A 23,906-nucleotide genomic window follows, 5' to 3' on the forward strand; every position below is an offset into this window, starting at 1 on the left:
GCTACCTGCAACCTTGACACCCTGCACAAGTACACAGTCATGGCTGTGGTAACCGTATAGCCATCCTACTCCATATAAACGATTTTGATTTTGACTTGTCACACTACACAGAGCTACAGGCTGTCCCATAGTGTTTAGATCCCTGATCCAAATCTGCATCGCACTGTATATGCTTCAGCAAAGTGCATGCATCATAATCTGACGACAAAAGCATCATGACTCACTTCCAAAGACACTTGCCTTCAAATACAACTACTTATATCTTAGATTGTGCAACAATATATTTACTTACTGAGTTGGTAAACAGACAGTTGGTACAGTTTTTTATCCGCCATTGTACTCAGCGATGGCATCCAAAAATATGTTCCCTCTCTATGATTCTAACCCCTAAAGTACATAGAAAGTTGCATGACCAAAACATATAAATACCCAGATTTGAAGGCAAATGTTTTAGGAAGCGAACAGTGTAGCAGATTTTCAGGAATTACGATTCGTGTATATAATTGCAGGTTTGTTAGTGCGGTATGTTCTGAACCTGGAATCTATTAGGAAAACGCAATGTAACAGCCTGTAGTTCTGTGTAGTGACAAGTCAATATCACCATTGTTTATAGGCAGCAGTACAGAGATGCTGTTACCACATCTAACACAGTCATAATCCATACACTGGAATGAAAGGTTTGGTTTTCCACATGGCAATTAAAACCAGTACACATGTAATAACAGACAGAAATATATACAAGGACATTAATATCAAGAGACTTTTCTCTATCTTACTGGTACAAGTCCTGACAGTTACCATGGTAACACTAAACAAGAAGCACTTTAAAGGCAAAGCATGGCGATCAGGAAACTAAGAACAACAAAGTATTTGCCGATTGTAGAAACAGGTGTAGTACGGTGATCACTCCCTCTACAAGCATCTCCTTGATTAATGTATACAGGTAATATACTGAAGAAGAAAGGTTTAGGGATCATGAATATTTTTGGAAATATTTTTTTGAATTGTTGGCTCAGTCCTCAGTATTCATGATCCCTAACATTTTTAGTTCAGTATATAAGTGAATAATTTTGACATTTGAGGAAATCGCTTTCATTCTGGTTAACCTGAACACCGGAGATCTTTCAATCTTCTTGGAAGTTGAATCCCTTTAATGCCAGGATGGTCATTAAGTGTGACATTGCTATTTTACAGGCTATTTATCATGAATACTACCAAAACCCCGATCTAGTCCTTTTCAAAAGGAAAGTTCATACAAAACTAGCATTTGTTTTGATTGTTCGAGATCATATCTAATGGTTAAACTACTCATTTTCATCTCATTTAGTTGATCAACCTTTTGACTGTCAATCATATTTGCATCTTATGTTTCAACAAGTTCTGAAGAACACATCGTAACCATGGTAACAGTAATTCAGCAGTATTCTGGAGGTCTGGTATTGGTACCACACAGTAATAACATCAGATTAATACAATAAGTTTGCAAATTTACCCTTGAGCAACACGTCCAAAATAATTGAAACATTCAGGGCTAACGGATCAACATAATGGGCAATTCATGAAATACCATCAATAAATCACTTAACATCATCAACACTCCCTACGTTTAATCTGCTAAATTCTTCCATCACCTGTCATTACCTATGGATGCTTTGTGGTGTAGTAGGGACATGCATCTAGTGTTAGTCTGCGAAGGCATTTTACATCTTATTAGTTTGGTCTAAAACTCAGTGAAGGTGGTTGAAAAAATAAATGAATAAATAAATGAAAAAATAATTCAACTTCCAGATTAATGCTGCTACTAATGTACGGAAAACAAACCATTTTTAATATGGCAAGATACCGACTGATAATTGATTGCTTTTTTTTGCTAGAATAAATATTTTGAAACATATTAACATCTTATGAAGAGCAGTGATAACAAGTATTTGTCACAGAGTGACGAAATATCCCCCGCCTGTACACCACAGTACCAAATATGAAGACAATCCAGCGATTAGTTCTTGAGATATTGTGGCAACACCGTTTTCCAACTCCAAAAACAGATTTGCCTGCTGTGACCTTGAAAATGGGGTCAAGGTCACCAAATCTGTCAGGTGTATGCGGTGTCTGTATATACACTATAGTTCCAAATATGAAGACAATCCAGCGATTAGTTCTTGAGATATCGCGGCAACACCGTTTTCTAACTCCAAAAGCAGATTTGCCTGCTGTGACCTTGACAATGGGGTCAAGGTCACCAAAACCGACTGGTGTCTGCGGTGTCTGTATATACACGATAGTTCCAAATATGAAGACAATCCAGTGTTTAGTTCTTGAGATATCGCGGCAACACCGTTTTCCAACTCCAAAAGCAGATTTGCCTGCTGTGACCTTTAAAATGGGATCAAGGTCACCAAAACCGACTGGTGTCTGCGGAGTCTGTATATACACCATAGTTCCAAATATGAAGACAATCCAGTGTTTAGTTCTTGAGATATCGCGGCAACACCGTTTTCCAACTCTAAAAGCAGATTTGTCTGCTGTGACCTTGAAAATGGGATCAAGGTCACCAAAACCGACTGGTGTCTGCGGAGTCTGTATATACACCATAGTTCCAAATATGAAGACAATCCAGTGTTTAGTTCTTGAGATATCGCGGCAATAAACAGGTGGGACGTACGGACGGACGGACGTACGGACGTACGTACGGACGGTCGTGAATACTATATCCCCCGCTTCGCGCTTTCGCGCGGCGGGGGATAAAAACCTGACTAAAAAATTTGGACCCCCCAAAAATGTGGCCAAAAGTTTTCTTTTTTTGGCAAGTTTCAGTTTTTTCCTGTTGGTCATTCTCATAAGCCAACAAATGAAGGCCAAATGAAATGAGTCCATTTACAACTTGGTGAAGTCACAAGAGCCGACATTCGTGTCAGCCCTACCACTGCCTGACACTGAAGCAATGTGAGAAATCTATGGCACATGCTGTAGGAGAAATAATGTAGCTTGAACAATGCAAGCTAAGTGCTGAATGATCACAGCAGCTGGTGGTTTCCCTCTTATTGGAACAAGGAATGGCTTGATTCATTTGTCAAAAGTAGTGACTACACTGCAAAGCAGCCCATATATTCACAGGTAAGGGAGGATTTTTGAGGATACAAAGCCTGTGAAGTGTTGATACAGTTTTCTCTTGTCCCCATGCATGTCAAACCAGATAAAGGACTAGACAAGGCCTACTTGACCAAAGTGATCTGACAGACTACATGTCTGGAAACAACACCTTACATATTTAGACAGACTTACCAATTGTTGTAGTTATAATACTACTTAGTGCAAGTGGGACCGAGTTGGATACAAGTTGGTGAACGAGTTGGTTAAACAGATGGACAGTTGTTAGATCAATGACTGATTCTGTTCACATTTGGTATTAGATGTAAGTCTTTTACATGTGTTCTGAGACCTCAAGTTGAAGGCAAGAACGGGCATCACGTAAGAATGAGTGCGTATGGTTTTACTCCGCTCTTAGCAATATTCCAGCAACATCACAAGGGCCACCAGAAACGGTCTTCACACATTGTACCCATGTGGGCAATTGGACGGACCCGGGCCTTCAACGTGACGAGGGAACATGCCCAACTGTCTAGCATCATGTATGGGACTGAGGTTTTGAGACATGGTTTTACCAAGTTTTGAACCAAATCATAGACTATCTGCAAAATCAACAATCTTGAATCGGAACTGGTCTCAACCTTACTTAAAGACTTGGAAATCAGCCAGACTGTCACATAGTTACCAGTGTGAGTAAACAGGCACCGGGAAACGATAAGTAGTGGATTTTCCAGTACATCTGGAGGGTGATGGGTATACTTACTAAACTAAATAAACAACTATCGTAAACGTAAGATGCGTCAATTGTTATCGTAAAAACCTAACTTGTGATGTCCATACGTACCTGCTTCACACAGGGTAAGCTTTACTGTTTATCATAATTGTGCTAACATGGAACAGCCAACCCCCTGCATACATCCTGCGTTAAAAGAGTTAGGATAACATACTTTTGTTATACACCAATAAAACAGGAATAAGATCGTCACCATTCTTCATAATAGGCAATTGTAATGATGCAATACACGATGACCTAGCTGCTGTGTGTGATGTACCTTCACTGCTGTATCACTACAGCCAGGAATCAACACGTCAGGTAAGAAACTCCGAAGCTGCTTCATCAGACAATGACCCAGGACCGTGTTAACGCAACCAAAATCTCAATGCACTCTTGAGCTCAAATCAGTCATCACAAATTATCCAATTATCCGATCAGATGATTCATAAAAGATTCTAATACCATTCAATAATTTACAGTAACACTTGATCTAATCCATAAATTAATTTCCAACAAATTTTACATAATTTGTAATTTTCTACAAAACTATACAAGGCTTTCATCATTAGTCTCTAGATTACAAGATTTCCATCTGTAGTCAGTGAGCAAAGTGTTCCTCCTTTGAAGGGATATGCATCATACCCAGGTTCCGCTGTCCCCGGCAGGTTATATGTAACAAGCTCTGTCATCACATGAGCTTAGCTCACCTCCACTCAGTCACGCTTCATTCAAAAACACTCGTACGCACGACGCTGGAGTTCACGTTTCGCTATGACATCTCTTCATCCTGGGAATGGTCTGTAAGCTGCTGCATCATGCCGGGCGTCTCCTGGGGGGGCTGCAGAAAAGGAGACAGCAGACTGCATCGACAGCATCAACGTATCAAGAAACTGTAAATCTGGAAGTTAATGCGTCTCCAAATCAATATAACTGCTGACCCCTAGCCAAAAATGTGATTCAATATTAACACGACTCCCCACCCCTCACCCCAGTGGGGTCATGTCGGCCTTTGATGCAGTGTTGCATGGTTGGCAACTTTCTGGACTGCTGGAGTACCCAATGATGCCTAGTTTGACACAAGTGAGTAGAACTCTTGACCCCAGCAGTGATGCCCATTTTGTAATTTCTATTCTCCGAATAACATTGTTATATACTACTTCTGCTCAAGAAACCATGACTTGGAATATATAGTTGTTTGTGTTTATACTGAAATTGATATTTCCGCTATCCAAAGTGTGCAGTGAGGCCGTCTTATTGTTGATAGTCATTTTGGAGACTTAAATCTGAAGGTTAGATAATGCGAGCAAAGACCACTCAGATTTTTTTGCATTCACTTCACGCTCGCGTTAATTTCAAGAATTACAGAACTTAGTGCCAAGATACTACTAGTACAGTTGTTCTGTCTTTTATCATTAGAATAAGGGATTTATCTAAATTTGCACAGAGGATGATATTCGCACCTGGGTCTGCAGTAAATGGCAGTTAAAATAACCAAATTGGAATTACAAATTTTCATAATCATGTTATATTGTAATAACTAAGGCTTTGAAGAACTCTCTTGTATTTCTCTGAATATTTTGTGAACAAGGCTCTTAGTTTGGAATCCTGGATAAAACCCCTAACAATATGATACTTGTACACATCAACATCACACCACATAGTATTTGGCTGACTGAATGGCAAAGTACTATTTTCTTACTTCTTATCTTAATTTACTCAAGTAAACTTGAACATGTCTTGATGATAGAATCTCGTTCATTAATATGACAAAGTGCATAATTTTCAGGTATCACATCATCCGTATTGTGATGCTTCCACAGAAATAGGTCTAAAACTTTCAATATGTATGTACCGTATTTGACATAATAAGTGCCCCGCTCTAATAAGCGCCCACGGCGATATTTGCTAATATATTGGCTAGTGAGCAAAACCAATTAGCACCCTTCCAATTGATCAATGTACACAAGACTTTTTTATTCGCGTATAAAACGCACTCGTGTGTTATATGCACCCTTAGTTATGGGCAAATAAATTCTGGAAAAATATATATGTCGTATATAAACATTTCAGGCTGTCAGCATAAACCATGAAATTTATCTTTTAACTCTGTTTTTTCACCAAAATAATATTCTAATAACCCCCTATTTCTAATTTTGAGAGTGCCCTAGGCGCTTATCACATCGAATACGGTATTCTTAAAACCTTAATTGCTTCACAGATTTTTGTGTTTTGATTTGTTTGTTTATCTGTTATTTAACTCCGCACTCAGCAATATTCCAGCTATATGATGGCGGTCTGTAAGTTATTGCATCTGGACCAGACAATCCAGTGATTGACATCATGAGCATTGATCCATACAATTTGGGATACGATGACATGCATCAATCAAGTCAGTGAGCCTGACCACCTGATCCCGTTAATCGCCTCTTATGACAAGCATGGGTTGCTGAAGATCTATTCTACCCCGGATCTTCATTGGTCGTGTGCTTTGATTGTACATGGGGAACAAGGAACCCCCCCCCAGCATGGCTAGTGTCAAGTGTCTTATACACGGTACCTGTGACAGTCCTACAGAGAAGCCAGGCCAGGGCATGGGTAGGGCCGGATGTGAGGGTCCTTCACAGTGTGGCTGATGGCTCGGGGAGTGCATCTCTCGACTGGGGGAGTCAATACCATCCTGGTGGCCTATCTTCTCTGGAGAACCGAAGGGGTTGGCTGCCACCACGTTGGTGGGACTCTTATGGAACTCCCCTCCGAAGCGTGAGAGTTGTTGAGTTACCCCCAGCAGGCCTCCTTCATCCACGTTGATTATCACCCATATCACTTCTGGGAAGGAGAACAATCACACCTTGTATTTCAGGCATCAAGGGTGTAGAAACATATCATTTGGCAAGAAGACAACATGAAGACATGTGCACAGACTCAGAATTAACTCAGAATTAACACTTAGTAGTCCTGTTTCAATCCCCACATGAGTTAATGTATGAGCCCATTTCTTGTGGCTCCCGCTGTGATATTCCTGGAATATTGCCAAAAGTGGCGTAAAACCATAATCATTCACTCGCCATCAGCTACTAATATTCTCATGTTGCACAAAGCTACCCTAGCACGATGATGATCGTAAGTCTATGCTAAAGTATGGGAACTATGATGGTCTTATCACATTCACAAGTCGCTATGTGGAATGGGTCCCTGGACATGGAGCAAATAAACCAGTCAAAATACGTGATCATTTAACTCAGTCCATGAACACACAACCTGATACTAAATGAAGCAGTCATGATTGTGTGAGTTGGGATTCACGCCGCTTTGAACAGTATTCCAGTTACATTACAGCGCATATGAGCTTGATGTGGTAGGAAAGCCCAAAGCGATGCATGTCTTAGACGTTTACCATTTTAGTGAAACCCACCAGCTTGTAAGGTGCCTGCAAACCTACAATTTAGTACAGACATAATTGAGAATTTTGTCATGCCTTGTTCCATAAAGCAATCTTACTGCTACGATGTCGTATGTCTGTGTAAACAATGGGACTTTGTGGAACGATACCCTGGACCTCGTTCCATAAAGCGATTTCACTGCTACGATGTCGTATGTCTATGTAAACAATGGGACTTTGTGGAACAGTGCCCTGTTCTTTGAGAAATCTACAATACTAGGGTCCTGTTCCACAAAGCAATCTTAGCTCTATGATTGTCGAAAGTCCTTGTTAAAGTATTGGATGAGGACCGTTTTAGCACTAGGCATGATTTAAAACTTTCAAAATTCCAGTATAGCAAAGGCACCAGTTCAGCACTTGAGTAAAACATGCTCACCTCCAAACCCAACCCCAGTGGGCGTGTGCATCCTCCACTGCCCATGGTATGTCCCCTTCTGAGCCGGACTGGTCATCTCAATACTGATGTCGGTCATCTGGCCTGGCTGTAGTGTCTCCACCATTGCACGATCCGTGGTACTGAGGTTGTCCCCACTGCAGAACTTCAAGCTGCAGCCAGGGGGCCATGCTTCTGTACCTGGGAACACAATGGGGTCAACATGGTCAGTTGTCAGTAGGCCTAAAACCCTGCACTGAATAGTGATGTTGCGATTCACCGCTACACCTGGAAACACAATGGGGTCAACGTGGTCAGTTGTCAATAGGCCTAAAACCCTGCACTGAATAGTGATGTCGTGATTCACCGCTATACTTGGGAACACAATGGGGTCAACATGGTCAGTTGTCAGTAGGCCTAAAACCCTGCACTGAATAGTGATGTAACGATTCACCACATCACCGGTGCATCGTCGGCAAACTTTGCACGATGTGATACCTGACACACTTAATTTGGCATTGATTCACATTTAAACACAAATCGATTCTCCATGTTGATCTCACATCAATATCAAAAACAAATACAAACTATTTTTAAACCCCTCATAAATTTCTTGGTTGTCTTTCAGATACGAAACCGGCTCGATAACAAGACTGACCAGCTATTTCGTTGCAGCCCCTCATAATACAGTACATAAACTTAATTGTTTATTTCTTATTAGTTTCTCATACAGTATACAATGGTATAGTTGACTTGATTCATTCATGTTGATGGGTATCAGTCAGCTGTCCTTCACCTTTATGAGTGAGTCTACTAGCACTGAACAAGCTTAAACCAGGATATAAGTGATTCATTCTCCCAAGTAAAAAGATGCTTAGTGTGACACCTGTATCGTGACATTCCTAGCACTGAACAAGCTAAAACCAGGATATAAGAGATTCATTCTCACAAGTAAAAAGATGCTTAGTGTGACACCTGTATCGTGACATTACTAGCACTGAACAAGCTAAAACCAGGATATAAGAGATTCATTCTCACAAATAAAAAGATGGTGAGTGTGACACCTGTATCTGTGTATCGTGACATTCCTAGCACTGAACAAGCTAAAACCAGGATATAAGAGATTCATTCTCACAAGTAAAAAGATGCTTAGTGTGACACCTGTATCGTGACATTACTAGCAATGAACAAGCTAAAACCAGGATATAAGAGATTCATTCTCACAAGTAAAAAGATGCTTAGTGTGACACCTGTATCGTGACATTCCTAGCACTGAACAAGCTAAAACCAGGATATAAGAGATTCATTCTCACAAGTAAAAGATGGTTAGTGTGACACCTGTATCGTGACATTCCTAGCACTGAACAAGCTAAAACCAGGATATAAGTGATTCATTCTCACAAGTAAAAGATGGTTAGTGGTTGGACTGGCAAATTCAAGGGCTGTTGGTGCCTTTCGACTAGAAATCATTATCCAGATTTTCAGATCGGTCCACTTCCTAGGACATAGGAGAATGACCTCTCAAAATTAGCAAAAATTAGGAAAATGTCCTAATGACATTTGTCATCTGACATCTACATCAAACGTTCTTTACTCTTTCACAAGATCTTTGTTCAGATTCCCAAAATTTACCTCGACTATAAATTAATGTGAAATTTCATGCAAATATGTCCTTTCTAAACATACACATCAGTGGGACAGATAAAATATCTTCACCGGTCTCTTTGCTGCCTTGATAATGTTTCCAAAATATCTCTTTAGGTCACATGTTCATTTTACTTCGACATGTTTAAGACAAGACCAATACACACTCAGGGGCATGATAATGCCGAAACACTGAACCGTACCACCTTACTGTGCAAATGATTACAGAATAATACAAATCACATTGTAAACTTAATGTTACAATGACCACTGAATCATTTTATTCTAAATTGTCAATAAAAAAATACTGACATATAAAACAAAGCCAATGCAGAAAATATGTGTTATTTTTACCTCACTCAAACATATTCTATTTGATCAGATACACAAACACATCGACTGCCAAGTATGTAGAGGCTGAGCTATCGGGTGACAGTTGACCTCATGAATATCTTTTTATCATGTTCATAATCAAATGGATCTTCAACAGATACATGACATGAATACTGACATTTTACTAAAGACTAAAAAAGTGTGACCCAATTTGATTACCATGTTGCCATGTTTACAGTCACAGCATATTCAGCCTTCTACCTTTTGAAAGCCATCCAAATTACATTTAGGTGGCAGACCTATGTCTTTTCAAACAAAATGCAGAGTAAGAAACTGGCTCCAGTCCTTTAGTCCAAACAACATTCCATGCGTAACAGAAGGCCTAGCACTACATGTACCATCATGTAGCAGAAATGTGCAATGTTCTTCTGTATACATTATCATAAGGATTGGAGACCAAAACATCCAACATTACCCATAAAGCAGTGGTGGGACGATACACCGATCGGATCACGATTTTTACTTCTCGATACAAATATCGATCACAGTCGCACACTTAGCAAAAAATATCGATTCTGACCATAAATGTTTGCTTTAATAACTGTTCCACTAAACATTAATCAGTAGTACAAGTTAATAGTGAAAACATTAATATTTTCATTTGTTGTGAGATACTTGACACTGCCAACTATAAAATCGTCAGTGTGCCAGGTATTTGGACACCCTATCTATGAAAAAGATGGCTTACACACCATAAGATAAGAGCACATGCAAGAACAATGTATCGTGAGTAAGGTATCAAAATACTTATCAGATCTCACAGTTGGTGTATTGTCCCAGCCCTACCATAAAGGGTCAAAGGTTGAGTCTTTTTCTTTCCAAAATTTGCACATGTGCATTTTAGTGATTCTCCTTGTTGATTGCTCATTTTAAGAGATATGAAGTCAGATTGCTTCCTCCATCAGTTTGTTTGTTTCTTTGTTTATTTCAGAGCTACAGATAAGCAGCGTATTTGCGTAAAATACCCATAAATAATATTCAAAACCCAATTACTTTTAATCAACTTGTGTACAGAAACACATGCATTAAATGAAAAACTAAAATGTATAAAAACAGCACGCGTAAATACACAATGAAGCTTATTCATCATGTGTTCAACATGTTCAAAGGTGCTAATTTCCGAAACTCAATTACGAGTTAATTTACTTTTGGAGTCAAGTCTATATATTTAGTACAGTTATATACTGTCTAAAACATTATATATCTAAAACATTATTTCATTTTTTCACTAATTTGGGGAAAAACCCAATAGACATGATAGAGTGATGAATAGATGAGTGAAAAAATACTGGTTACCCAATGAAAAATGTAATAACCCAATTAAAATAGAAACCCTAGAGTAAAAACTCAATTGCTCAAAAAGTTATCTGGAGCTCTGTTACTTGTTGTTCAATGTCACACACAGTAAGATTTCAAATCTGGGTAAGAATAGGTCTTCAGCAACCAATGCTTGCCATAAAAAGGCGACTTTGTTTGTCGTTAGAGGCGACTAATGGGATCGGATGGTTGACATGGTTTATAGCTGTCATCGTATCCCAAATGTGTAGATCGATGCTCATGATGTCAATCACTGCAATGTCTGGTCTAGACTTGATTATTTATAGACTGCAGTCATAAAGCTGGAATATTGCTGAGTGCGTCGTTAAACAACAAACAAACAAAACAAACACAGCAACATTTCAGCTTAATGACTGTGGCCTGTAAGTATTCAAGTTTAGATCCAACAATCAAGTGATTGATATCATGAGCAACGATACACACCATCAGGGTACCATGACAAGTAATCATCGGAGTCACTGATCCATTAGTCACATTGCACAACAAGCAGAGATTGCTTGGGCCCAATTCGAACCTAAACATCCCACGGGGGATCCGTCCACTCCATCCACTCACCTCCGTTTTGTACCCTCCATGTTTTGATGAACTTGTTGTTTGGTGGTATGGATTCCCCTTCTCCTATAGTGACATCTTTGATAAAGCTCATTGATGGCAAGTTGACAGGGGGCTGTTCAAAGTCATAATAGGAACCAATAGCTTCTTGTAGGTTCCTGCATGAAGAGCATAATAATTCCAGTTCAATGCAGTCAAATCATGTCTTCCTTTAACCCAGGCAGAAGGAAATTTGACTTAAAAGAAATAGAGATACTTTCTCACTTTAAAATAGATATCAATCACTAAAGAATTGGTAGCATGTTTTATAACTCCAAGTCCAAGAACTGGCACAGTAACACTCTGTTAGGGAAAGATAGGCATCACTATCGTTGAGAGTGGGCCAAACCTTATCTAATATGCACTGTCTTAGAAAGGACTCTCACATTTGTTATTATAAATAGCTATTTATCATATCAAAGAATAACATATGTTGCTTGGATAAGTATGAATGTTGTGAGAACAATTGCTGATGATTTAGAACAAATATGTACATTTTATTTCATTTGAAAGTATACTAATGGGAAGAAGAAATTATTTGTACATTTAGTTTTTATTAATATTTTCTTGGTTTGGAAGAAATAATGGAACAGATAGGAAGGGAAGAGTTTGTTTGACATTCTGTGTTGAACATGTTGAATGTACCATGAAGATGACTAGAAATCATTTGGCAATGTAGTGACACATCACTTCCCAACATTTCATGTTGTTCATAAGCATGTGAAGCATCTAATCTTAAAGCAGGTGTTTCACGCACCTAAAAACACTCTTGTTAATTGTTGTACTGTAATGTTTTGCCGTCTTTGTTTCTTATAAAAATTCACTTCCTGATTGTAAAATTGCTAATCATTGATATAAGAACTCAGACAGGCTGTAAGTGACTTCAGATGCTAGCCTGATGCCCAAGTGAAATATTGCTTGGTCTAGTAAGCTCAGTTAATAGTAGACCATATTAACGCTATAATCTATTGAAAATTATGCCAAGAGGCATTTTGGGGCCACTAGTGGATTCTACATGTTTTGGCACAGACAGGTTTGCTCCACTTCTTCTATGAACACACTCTTTGTCACTGTAATGACAGCTGTGACGACACTCCGCAGATTTGATCTTGCATCTTAAAATTGTATGGATACCACAACCTACCTCTTAAAGAAAACTAAAATTTATAAAGTCTGCATTAAAATAATAATAGTGAAGGCTAAAATAGGGCTAGGGCGAAAGTGGAAAGAATGGCTAGGATCTTATAGTTAGAAGTAAGCACGCTGCACTTGTTAAACTGCAATCAACATAAAATATGAGTTATAACTGAACATTTTGAATCAAAACATGTGATCTTGTATGCAAATTGAATTGAAACACTCTTCATGTTTCACAAATTTGTAGGTGTTTCTTTGAGATTTATTTGAATCGTTTTGAGTAAATATTAGACAATGTGTTTTACAGTTTCAAACAACAAGTCGTGTGACACGACCCCGTTGTTGACAAACATACCAGTTATTCATATCAAGAAAAAATGCACAAGATGACGGATTGAGTTTGTTTCCCAAGAGTTTTTGAAACTCTGCAATGAGTACATCTCGGTCCGTGGTCCCCATAGAACTAAACTGCTGGAGCAGCTGTCCGTCCAAATCGTTGTCCACGTCCATAGCTGTATTTCAAACTAGATTCCACCAAATACTTATTTATTTTCTACCATTTGTTGTCTTAGGAAGCGAAAGAAATATATCTTCAACATCCTCCAAACGTGTTTCCTTTTCGTCGGAATATTGACGTCCGGATATAATCTCTGCGCATGCGTCTTTCGCATGGCCATCTGGGAGATTTTATGTAGATTAGCCACGTGCAAGAAACTGTAAATATAAATAGTATCATATTCGCATATATGCCAAGGAACAATGCTAATAATAACATGGATTTCTATTTATCTGTTTGCAATAATTGTTCAGTATTTAAAACTTTGAGGATAGTAGATGAATGTCATCGACATATTTTTTTTCAACAGAACATCATGCCGAAGATACGTGTTGTCAGAGATCATATAGTCTCTGGTGTTGTTGAGTTTAAAATCGGAAACAGAATAAAACATACATAATTGTTTGCGTATGTTTCGTCGGAGCAATATCAGAATTATAAGAATATGTTATACACGTTAAAGATGTAGCCTCCCGCAGAGTCAGTTTAGAATGAAAAGGTACGATATATGAAGCGGACATAAAATATCACAGTTCCCACCGGTACTTGAGTTTGGGTTTTCTTGGAAATCTCGATGTCGAAACCTAGAAAATAGAAATATTTTCCTAACGATCACATTTGTGAGTAGTTAGTATCCGAGAATTACATGTTTATATGTCATATATGGTAATGGTTTCTTGGTTTGTTTGACAGGTGATACAATCGTGTCGAAAGGCGACATAGAAGGCAGAACCGATGACACTGTGATGTACCGCTGTAGTTTGTTTAACGCCACACTCAGCCGTACAGAGATACACGTAGGTCTTGGTTGTCATCACGAGCATCGGGCCGCGTAATTGACTCAACCATGTCACCGTCGCTGAGCGCCCGATTAATTTAGTCGTCTCCTACGATAAACGAAGATTGCTGAGACCTATATTCTTCCCCGGATTCGCCCCAGGCGTCCATATAACAGTTTACTGAGGATCCTAATATCTAGTGATGTACTGGTGAACCATTCTCACGTTTTAAGTGCTTGCGGAGCGTTATGGAATATATCCGAATCTGTTTTATACGTATATCAATCGTTAACTCAATTCATTATAGATAGTGTCTTAACCAGGATAAAAGTATAATTTCTTTTGCCCTCCAATTTACATAGATATCGATAAAAAAATGATTGTTCTATGTCTGTTTATTTTTGGTCAGTTCATCTGCCACTTTCCGCCTAGAGAATACCTCATTGCTGACATATGTTTTTTAAAGTTTTAACTTTATCGTGTACACCATCCTCCCTGATTGACAAAGATGAAATGAGAAGAGTGGGTGCGCCAATACCGGGGGCGAACATCCTTCACGGGCTTGTTTGTGATGCTGAACTCTCCTAGATAGCGACCAATCACCGGCTTGATTTCCACCATTATTTATTGCTCACGTTTTGCACATGGTTCCGACGTGATTGATTGCAGTCAATGGACATCTGTCGCCTTTAGCGAAAGCCACAGAGTGGTATACTGTATCAACGGAACTGGTTATTACAGAGAGTTGAAAACAAAGCTTTTTCCTATTCGTGACTCAATATATGTACATATTGACAACATACGAAATAGTATTAATGTATGCGCAGCCCCCTTTATCAGCTGTTGTGTCCGTCACATTATATCAAGGTCTCGCTTTGACATTTGCTTGTTGTTTAACCCCGCAAACAATCAAGTCTTGACAGTGTTTGACGTCACGAGCATCGATGCGATGAGACTGCCTCCGTGGTCTAGAGGTAGAGCGGAAGGTCCGGTGTTCAATCCAGGCCGGTCATTCCAAAAGACTTTAACACCAGATTGCATCCCAGTTCGACAAGGATGGAAACTGGACTTTTAGAGTCAGTTAACTCCCCTGCCTCGGGAAGATGGTTACGATGTAATCTGAGCGTTCATTGGCCAGAGCATTCACTAGTCTTCTTCTTGCTCGAATCAAACCATGAATAGATTTGTTGGTTAAAACAGCGACAACAATGCAAATCGGCCGTATGTAGGCACAACATGTGAAGTACTGACAATTAGTAACCACTATAATACTCATTTGCTGCTTTTAAATTGTTTCTGATGCACAAAAGAGAAGGTGAGTTGGGTTTAGCTTTGAACATTATTCCAGTTATATAACGGCACATCAGCTTAGACATTTACTACTTCGGTGAAACCCACTAGCACGGGCATGGTGCTGACAATCATAGACACACAATCGGGGCGAATCAGGATTTGAACCCACGCTCATAGGTTCCTGGCGTGCCCAAGGGACGCAACCCTGTACAGAGATTTGCGTCGCCTGACAACTGAGCCACCAACGCAGAAAGTGAGATGCTGCTGATAGCGTCACATCAAATAGTTCCATGGCTGTGTTATCAAGCAATTGTTTTATAAAAGATTGGGGCGGTGGTGTAGCCCAGTGATTAAAGCGTTCGCTCGTCACGCCGAAGACCCGGGTTCGATTCCCGACATGGGTACAATGTGTGAAGCCCATTTCTGTGTCTCCCGCCGTGATATTACTGGAATATTACTAAAAGCGACGTAAAGAAAATACTCACTCACTGATAAAATGCTGTGAAGATCCGGGGTAGAATTGGTCCTCAGCAACCCATGCTTGCCGTAAAAGGCGACTATGCTTGTCGTAAGAAGCGACAAACGGGATCGGGTTGTCACTTGGTTGATGCAATTGTCCAATTTGCGTGGATCGATGCTTATGATGTCAATCACTGGATTGTCTGGTCCAGACGCGATTATTTACAGACCGCCGTTATATAGCTTGAATATTGCTGAGTGCGTCGTAAAACAACAAACAACAACAAGAACAACACATTATCCTGTAGCCGTCCTTTCCCTTCATCTTCAGTATATCAAGCATCGCCTCAAACATACCTGTTCCACCTTCTGTCGACATCTGTGTGAAGACACAGTCCCGATACAAGGCACACAGCACAGAGTCCACCTGTGTGAAGACACAGTCCCGATACAAGGCGTCCAGCACAGGGTCCACCTGTGTGAAGACACAGTCCTGGTACAAGGGGTCCAGCACAGGGTCCACCTGTGTGAAGACACAATCCCGATACAAGGCGTCCAGCACAGGGTCCACCTGTGTGAAGACACAGTCCCGATACAAGGCGTCCAGCACAGGGTCAACCTGTGTGAAGACACAGTCCCGATAAAAGGCGCCCAGCACAGGGTCCACCTGTGTGAAGACACAATCCCGATACAAGGCGTCCAGGAATTGGTCCACCTGTGTGAAGACAAAGTCCCGATACAAGGCGTCCAGCACAGGGTCCACCTGTGTGAACACACGGCCCTGGTACAAGGCGTCCAGCACAGGGTCCACCTGTGTGAACACACGGCCCTGGTACAAGGCGTCTAGCACAGGGTCCACCTGTGTGAAGACACAGTCCTAGTACAGGTTGTCCAGCACAGGGTCCACCTGTGTGAAGACAAAGTCCCAATACAAGGCGTCCAGCAGAGGGACCACCTGTGTGAAGACAAAGTCCCGGTACAAGGCGTCCACTACAGGGTCCACCTGTGTGAAGACAAAGTCCTGGTACAAGGCGTCCAACACAGGGTCCACCTGTGTGAAGACAAAGTCCCGATACAAGGCGTCCAACACAGGGGCCACCTGTGTGAAGACAAAGTCCCGATACAAGGCGTCCAGCACAGGGTCCACCTGTGTGAAGACACAGTCCTCGTACAAGGCGTCCAGCACAGGGTCCACCTGTGTGAAGACACAGTCCCGACACAAGGCGTCCAGCACAGGGTCCACCTGTGTGAACCACATGAAGGTTATCCTCTGAAAGAACACAACTAGGGGGATATCCATCTTCTCTGTGGGATTATTCATACACTTCTAAAAAGTAAACTGGAAACATAAGACGCTTAACAGTAATTCTGAGGTAGTTCATACATCTTAGACTAAAACACTTTTCGAACAATTTCTTGTAAAATGAGCTGAGCTTATTCTGTTTGTTCCATTTTCACACGTATCGTATTTTGAAATAGGACTCATGTTTCCTACCATTCAGCCATACATGTATGTACACAGCTGTCTGCATTTGTTTCCATGGAAATAAGATGTATTCATAATTTAATATCATCAAAGCCATATATGACATATTACAGTAACGATGGGCACAATGACCTTGAACTTACAAACACCTAATCAACTGGTAGAACACTGCTTCTGTGGTCTGGGCTTCAACTTAGAACTTACACACTGCATTCTTTGCACCCGTTTAGATCAGGGTCAGAATTGGTCTTCAGCACCCCATGCTTGTCGTAAGAGGCGACACACGGGAATATTGCGGCGTTAAACAACAAACAAACAAACAAACAGACACCTCAACAAAACAATTGGTCACTCAGTTATAAACAGGCAAAATCACATGATATTTTTCACCTGATACCTATATTCAGCTATGTATGTATGCTAACGGAAAAAACGTAACTGTGCTTCATATAAAGTTATGTAAATGTTGTGTTATTGAAAATAACAACATCATATATGGTCATTCGTCTGATCAACGTTTTATCATTACAAATTCATTGACAAAACCCATACCTGGTAACAGGAGACAGAGAAAAAACGTCCTGAAAGTGGGGTGATGTAACAACAGCTGACCATGTCAGTATCGGGTGCGACGCATCTCCCATCAGACCGGACCGCCTCCGTGGTCTAGTGGTAGAGCGTCCGCCCGGAGAGCGGAAGGTCCGGGGTTCGATCCCCGGCCGCGTCATACCAAAAGACGTTAAAAGATGGTACTTGTTGTTACCCTGTCTGGCGCTCGGCATTAAGGAGCTAAACAAGGACTGGTCGGCTCGAAGTCAGTATACTGTGTCTGAGTGGGGTATTCATGTTAAACTGCGGCATGGTATTTCAGTGAGCTAGCACTATAAATCGGCATCAGTCCGGACTAGTACAAGCAGCCACACACACACATATAGGTGCATGCACGTCGCTATATGAGTGCAATAATCTTGGACGCGACGTTAAACCCCATTTCACCTCACCTCACCCATCAGACCGTGCGTACGCGCCAGAGGAAGCTAGGATTCATGCACGTCGAATTCGACGTTACAACATCCTGATGTCCGGCATCACGTCCGTGGCGTCATCACATTTAGGCCATTGGTGTGGTGGAGGGTGGTCCTGTTCAGTGATGAGTGATGCTGCGGAAGGCGGAGCAAGGATATACAGACAACGCAAAAACCATCAAATCAGCTTGAGACATTTCAAAGTTTGAATTTAAATCTGATTTATAGAACAGTATTTGTGAATATCTGTTTTTAGTTACGAAAATATCATAATCCGAGTCAAGTAACCTACTACACTTGCGTCGAGGCTGTAGTTTAATTTTACGCATCCGAAGTGTCTTAAAAGTGTACCTAGTTTAGTTTGCCCCTGACGGCCTTGGACAAAAAATCGCGAGCAACTATTGAATGTTTTTTCAGAGTTATATACTTAATCATTCGCAGTCAGAAATCGGATGTAACGTTTCCTGTTTAGTATATATAGAGAGACCATTCACAAAATGGGCATTACGTATATATTTAAAACAACATGGAGTCTAAAATATCCCAAAGGTGAACATACCAAACTGAACAACACATAGTAACAAAAATAGTAGGTAATGATTCAGCATCAATATCACTCACCCTTGTCCTACATCCCATTACAGGTGAGCAATAAATCGCACTTCTACTGATTCTGCAACACTGTTCTTACTTAAGACATTTGACAGGCAATTCCCCTTATATACTTGACAGCTGTAATGGATAATTTGCATCCCCATTGAAAAACGCCATCCTTTCTTTTAAGCAGAAAGTTTCTATCGCAATACATGTAATTTCATGTAGCGCGTTTGTATTCGGTATTAAAAAGTGTTTATATGTTTCACTTTTGTTGTCTTGATCTATGTACACCTTTGTAAATCTCATTATAACATCAAAATAATGGCATTCCTATTTTTCAACACGCGTCTCTTCCTGGTAACTTGAAACAGCGCCATCTGCACATTTCCGCCTTACTGCAAGGAAAGTGTTCCCCCTAATGGACGGAGGTTTCTTTGAGGCCGTTTCGTTTGTTTTAAGTGGGTGTTGTGACGTCACTAAGCTTTGCGGTAACATCCCATTTGTTAGACAGCCGGTCGTTGGACAGCTTAAAACAACAACATTCCCAGATGGATGTGCAGCTAAGTTGTCACCTGTTACCTCAGATACGTAATGGAACAATCCAGGTAGAGAATGGCATGACACCATAGGAGTCAGTATCTTATATATTGTGATATCATTTCTATTCTTTGAGAATAAATAGAGACCTTGAGAACACATATGTTACGTTTGGTTGACAGACTATAACAAATCGTTGATCTCACAATATTCGATTAGCATCATTCTCACTTACTGCACACTAATAGTTCAGCAAGAGTTTATTTACCGGATATATGTTGTCGGATGCACCCAGAAACCGGAGCGAAGTCTTCAGGCCCTGATGAAGTTGGTCCTTCAGCCTCTTCATCAATTCGTCACCACTCGCCCCTTTCCGTAACCTGCAAGAAGACTCGTCCCCCTATCGATGAATGTTATGTGCGATAATACGACAAACCAATCAGAATGCGCGTATGATTTCTAGTTCTTCATCAGAGAATCCCTCAGAAATAATTTTTGATTTTACATATGTCCTGCGTCTAAAAATATACCCAAGACACAGTTAAGTGTGTTCAATCATACTGTATAATTCCGCACGTCCCGATGTGCTTTAAATTGCATCTGAAATATATATAATATATGGGGAAATATATGTGAACCATTACGCAACGAGTTGACAATGGTTTTAGGTATGCCCGTTTGCGCTGAGACGGAATCCGGTCGCACAAAATGGCCACAATGAGAGGGGCACGAGTCGCTATTCGGCTTGTCCCGGAATAACACGAGTTGGTCACGAATGCCTCATCATCATAATGTCTGCCTCACGAGTCTCTTCGGGCTCGGTGTCGCGGCTCCGAAGTTGAGATGCGCAAGCCTGGCCTTGTCCCCAAGTTCAATTCTTCTTATAACTACTACAACCTCTCTGCGACGTTTTATATTCTACTTTGCGTAACTTTTTTGTTGTTTAACGCCGCACTCAGCAATATTCCAGCTATATGACGGCGGTCTGTAAATAATCGAGTCTGACCTGACAATCCAGTGATGGCATCATGAGCATCGATCTATGCAATTGGGATACGATGCCATGCATCAACTAAGCCAGCGAACCTGATCACCCGATCCTGTTAGTCGACTCTTACGACAAGCGTAGTCCCCGTTCACGCGCAAACATGGGTTGCTGAAGATCTGTTCGACCCCGGATCTTCACGGGTCTTTGGCGTAACTCAGCCATGCTGATACCACCAACGTGGTTGTGTCATCATTTTATACCTACACTTGACGAAGATGAAGAACATATTACTCAAGAAGACACATGCCGTAGGAACTTCGAACAAAAACGAGACTGTCTGGTCCAGTTGCTAAGATACTCTTGTGGAACTGGAATATGTCGCGTAGATCCATCCACGAACAACGTTTTGATCAGGAATCACTGGCTACTGAAGTGAGAACTAAACATGATTTGCGTTGAAAAATGAAATGTTAATGATGTACGTAAGTCGTAGGTCTACAACTGTCTTACGTCTGTGTTAAAGTGAATGTGTTATGTAAGTCTTAGCGCTATGGCGGTCTTACGTCTCTGTTAAAGTGAATGTGTTATGTAAGTCTTAGCGCTATGACGGTCTTACGTCTGTGTTAAAGTGAATGTGTTATGTAAGTCTTAGCGCTATGACGGTCGTACGTCTGTGTTAAAGTGAATGTGTTATGTAAGTCTTAGCGCTATGACGGTCTTACGTCTGTGTTAAAGTGAATGTGTTATGTAAGTCTTAGCGCTATGGCGGTCGTACGTCTGTGTTAAAGTGAATGTGTTATGTAAGTCTTAGCGCTATGACGGCCGTACGTCTGTGTTAAAGTGAATGTGTTATGTAAGTCTTAGCGCTATGACGGCCGTACGTCTGTGTTAAAGTGAATGTGTTATGTAAGTCTTAGCGCTATGACGGTCGTACGTCTGTGTTAAAGTGAATGTACTATGTAAGTCTTAGCGCTATGGCGGTCGTACGTCTGTGTTAAAGTGAATGTGTTATGTAAGTCTTAGCGCTATGGCGGTCGTACGTCTGTGTTAAAGTGAATGTGTTATGTAAGTCTTAGCGCTATGGCGGTTGTACGTCTGTGTTAAAGCGAATGTGTTATGTAAGTCTTAGCGCTATGACGGTCGTACGTCTGTGTTAAAGTGAATGTGTTATGTAAGTCCTAGCGCTATGACGGTCGTACGTCTGTGTTAAAGTGAATGTGTTATGTAAGTCTTAGCGCCATGATGGTCGTACGTCTGTGTTAAAGTGTACGTCTACGTAAATAAGTTACGTTTAAGTATATGTTAACTTAGATACGTGCCGTGAATCGGAACATTGCGCATGTCGTTAGTCTATGTTTAATTATGTGAATAACGTAAGTCGTAAGTCTAGGTTAAGTAAATGAGTTAGGTAACGCTACGATCGCTTAGTTAAAGTTGAGATATTTTCATTGAGTATTTCCACTGTTGTACTTTCAGTGATATATACCAACGAAAAACAATATTCCTGTGCGTCATTAAATATAGTAAATAATAAATGTACGCGAACAAAGAACGGTTTTGCAACAAAAAACATGTTGACGTCTGAGACATGAATTCATAATGATAGTGTCAACACATTGTCTCCGTAAACGTAATCTCAGGCTGAAAGTGTCCGGAGGTCAACTGTCAGTTCACAAGTCAGTTTTGGGTAGACCTTTATTAGCAGTGATACAAACTTGACAACGTTGCCACTTTGATGACTCCGAATAGAGGAAGGCTTGTGGGATGTCACTCCAGATCTGCAGTTAGGCCTGCCGCAGCTGGAACAACGCCTCCGGTTGGTTTTAAAGTCGGTGTAAACAACGTTTCATTCAATTTCATTCCACACATGTTCGATGGGCGACAGATCTGGAGAGACAGCAGGCTAAGTGAACGTGGGGATGTTATAATGTCCAATGTCCTTTGACCAGTGTGTGCGTGCAGAGTCCTATTGTAAAGTGATGTGACGTCCCTGGGTCTGAAAGACCAGGATTACGTGAGGACGGATAACCTCTCGTCACAGTACCGTTCACCTGTCAAATTGCCATCGCTGACCACTACAGAGGTGCCGTGATGCCCAGTGATGCGCAGTGATGCCTCCCGCCTCATAACGCTCCCACCCCGAATGCTGAACGTTGAACAATACGCACGTCAGCGTAACGTTCCATCAGAACGTCGATAAAAACACTGACCACCATCACTGCTGTCAAGATAAAACCTCCAGTCCTGTAACCTGGACGTCAGATGTTGACCATGCCAGGTCTGCAGTTCGATGGTCATTACGTGGCTGCACAATTGGACGTACAGCTGGACGCCGTGGTCGGATGATATGCCCCCGTAATCGATTCCTCATAGTCCGCGCACTAATCGGACGTTAGACAGGGATGCTGCGTGCTGTCAAAGTTGTCATCTGAAACCGATTTCGCAGGTGAACCAAACGGATATGATTATCTTACCGACGTGACGTTACTCGTGGACGTCCATGACGTGGTCGGAACAGGGTGGTTACGCTTAAAACGAGTTAACCTAAAACTTAAAACTTTAACGAGTTTGAATTGACTCGGTCCCATGAGTACTGTGAATGTGTGAGGTGAGTGAATGAGTGAGCGAGTATGGTTATACGTCTCTTTTAGCAACATTCCGCCAATATCACGGGGGGGGGGGGGGGGGGGGGGGGGCGTGCTTCACACATTGTACCCATGTGGGGAATCGAACCCTGGTCTTCGGCGTGACGAGCGAACGCTTTAACCACTAGTCTATCCCACCGCCCTGTGATGTATGTTCACTGTGCTATTTACACTGATATATTTTCACTGATATATTTTTCAAAATTGATATTTTCGCATGACCAGCAAACAAGGTAAGTAAATAAACGTTGTTTCTCTTTTGGGATTGCTATACTTAAAGGCAGCGGAATCTCTGCACTTGCACACAGCAGACGTAATTAAATAACTAACATATGGTTTTTAGTTTCAACAAAATGATACAGTATCACATTACCTCATTGTCTGGAAAGACTCCATTGTTTACAGGCCGCCGTCATATGACAGGAGTACAGCAACGTTAGGCAACAAACATTTACTCTTCGTGTGAGTGGCGGGTGCTAACTGTAGGGCAGGACATGTTTACCGTTTTTGCGAACACCTGGTGTCATCACTGATTTTCAGTGATCCATTCCCATAATTTTCCATTCTATTTTGCCCTTTACGCCCAATTAAATCTGATTCGGCAGATAATCGAGACTGATTAACGCTGACGTTTTATATTTGCAGATAATGTTTCTGGAAAGGCCGAACATGACGGAAACGAACTCATCAACGGAGTTGATACATTTCAAGCACTCATAAAATATCATGATATACGACAATGATCTCTGATTTCATTTTCGCCT

General features: G+C 41.0%; 1 protein-coding gene across 1 annotated transcript; it reads right to left on the bottom strand.

The window, feature by feature from the left end:
• Positions 1–4,351: 4,351 nt before the first annotated feature.
• Positions 4,352–13,407, bottom strand: LOC124124883 (protein ILRUN-like). Its single transcript, XM_046488172.2, has 5 exons — positions 13,133–13,407; positions 11,605–11,759; positions 7,678–7,875; positions 6,420–6,688; positions 4,352–4,700 (listed from the first exon to the last, which is right to left on the bottom strand). Exons 1-5 carry the CDS (start codon positions 13,285–13,287, stop codon positions 4,632–4,634), a joined length of 846 nt encoding a protein of 281 aa, XP_046344128.1. The 5' UTR covers positions 13,288–13,407; the 3' UTR covers positions 4,352–4,631.
• Between the last annotated feature and the right edge of the window lie 10,499 nt (positions 13,408–23,906).

This window comes from Haliotis rufescens, unplaced genomic scaffold (genome assembly GCF_023055435.1).
Source record: "Haliotis rufescens isolate VD_foot unplaced genomic scaffold, xgHalRufe1.0.p SCAF_6, whole genome shotgun sequence".
In the NCBI taxonomy this organism is placed as follows: Eukaryota; Metazoa; Mollusca; class Gastropoda; order Lepetellida; family Haliotidae; genus Haliotis; species Haliotis rufescens.

Bases quoted from the DNA above. Each gene is read 5' to 3' on its own strand.
- LOC124124883 (XM_046488172.2), bottom strand. From the start codon at position 13,287: ATGGACGTGGACAACGATTTGGACGGACAGCTGCTCCAGCAGTTTAGT. The intron at 7,876-11,604 runs GTGAGTGGATGG...TTGTGTTCCCAG, and splicing joins ATGGAGGGTACAAAACGGAG to GTACAGAAGCATGGCCCCCT. The intron at 6,689-7,677 runs GTGAGCATGTTT...TCTCCTTCCCAG, and splicing joins CACTGGGGTTGGGTTTGGAG to AAGTGATATGGGTGATAATC.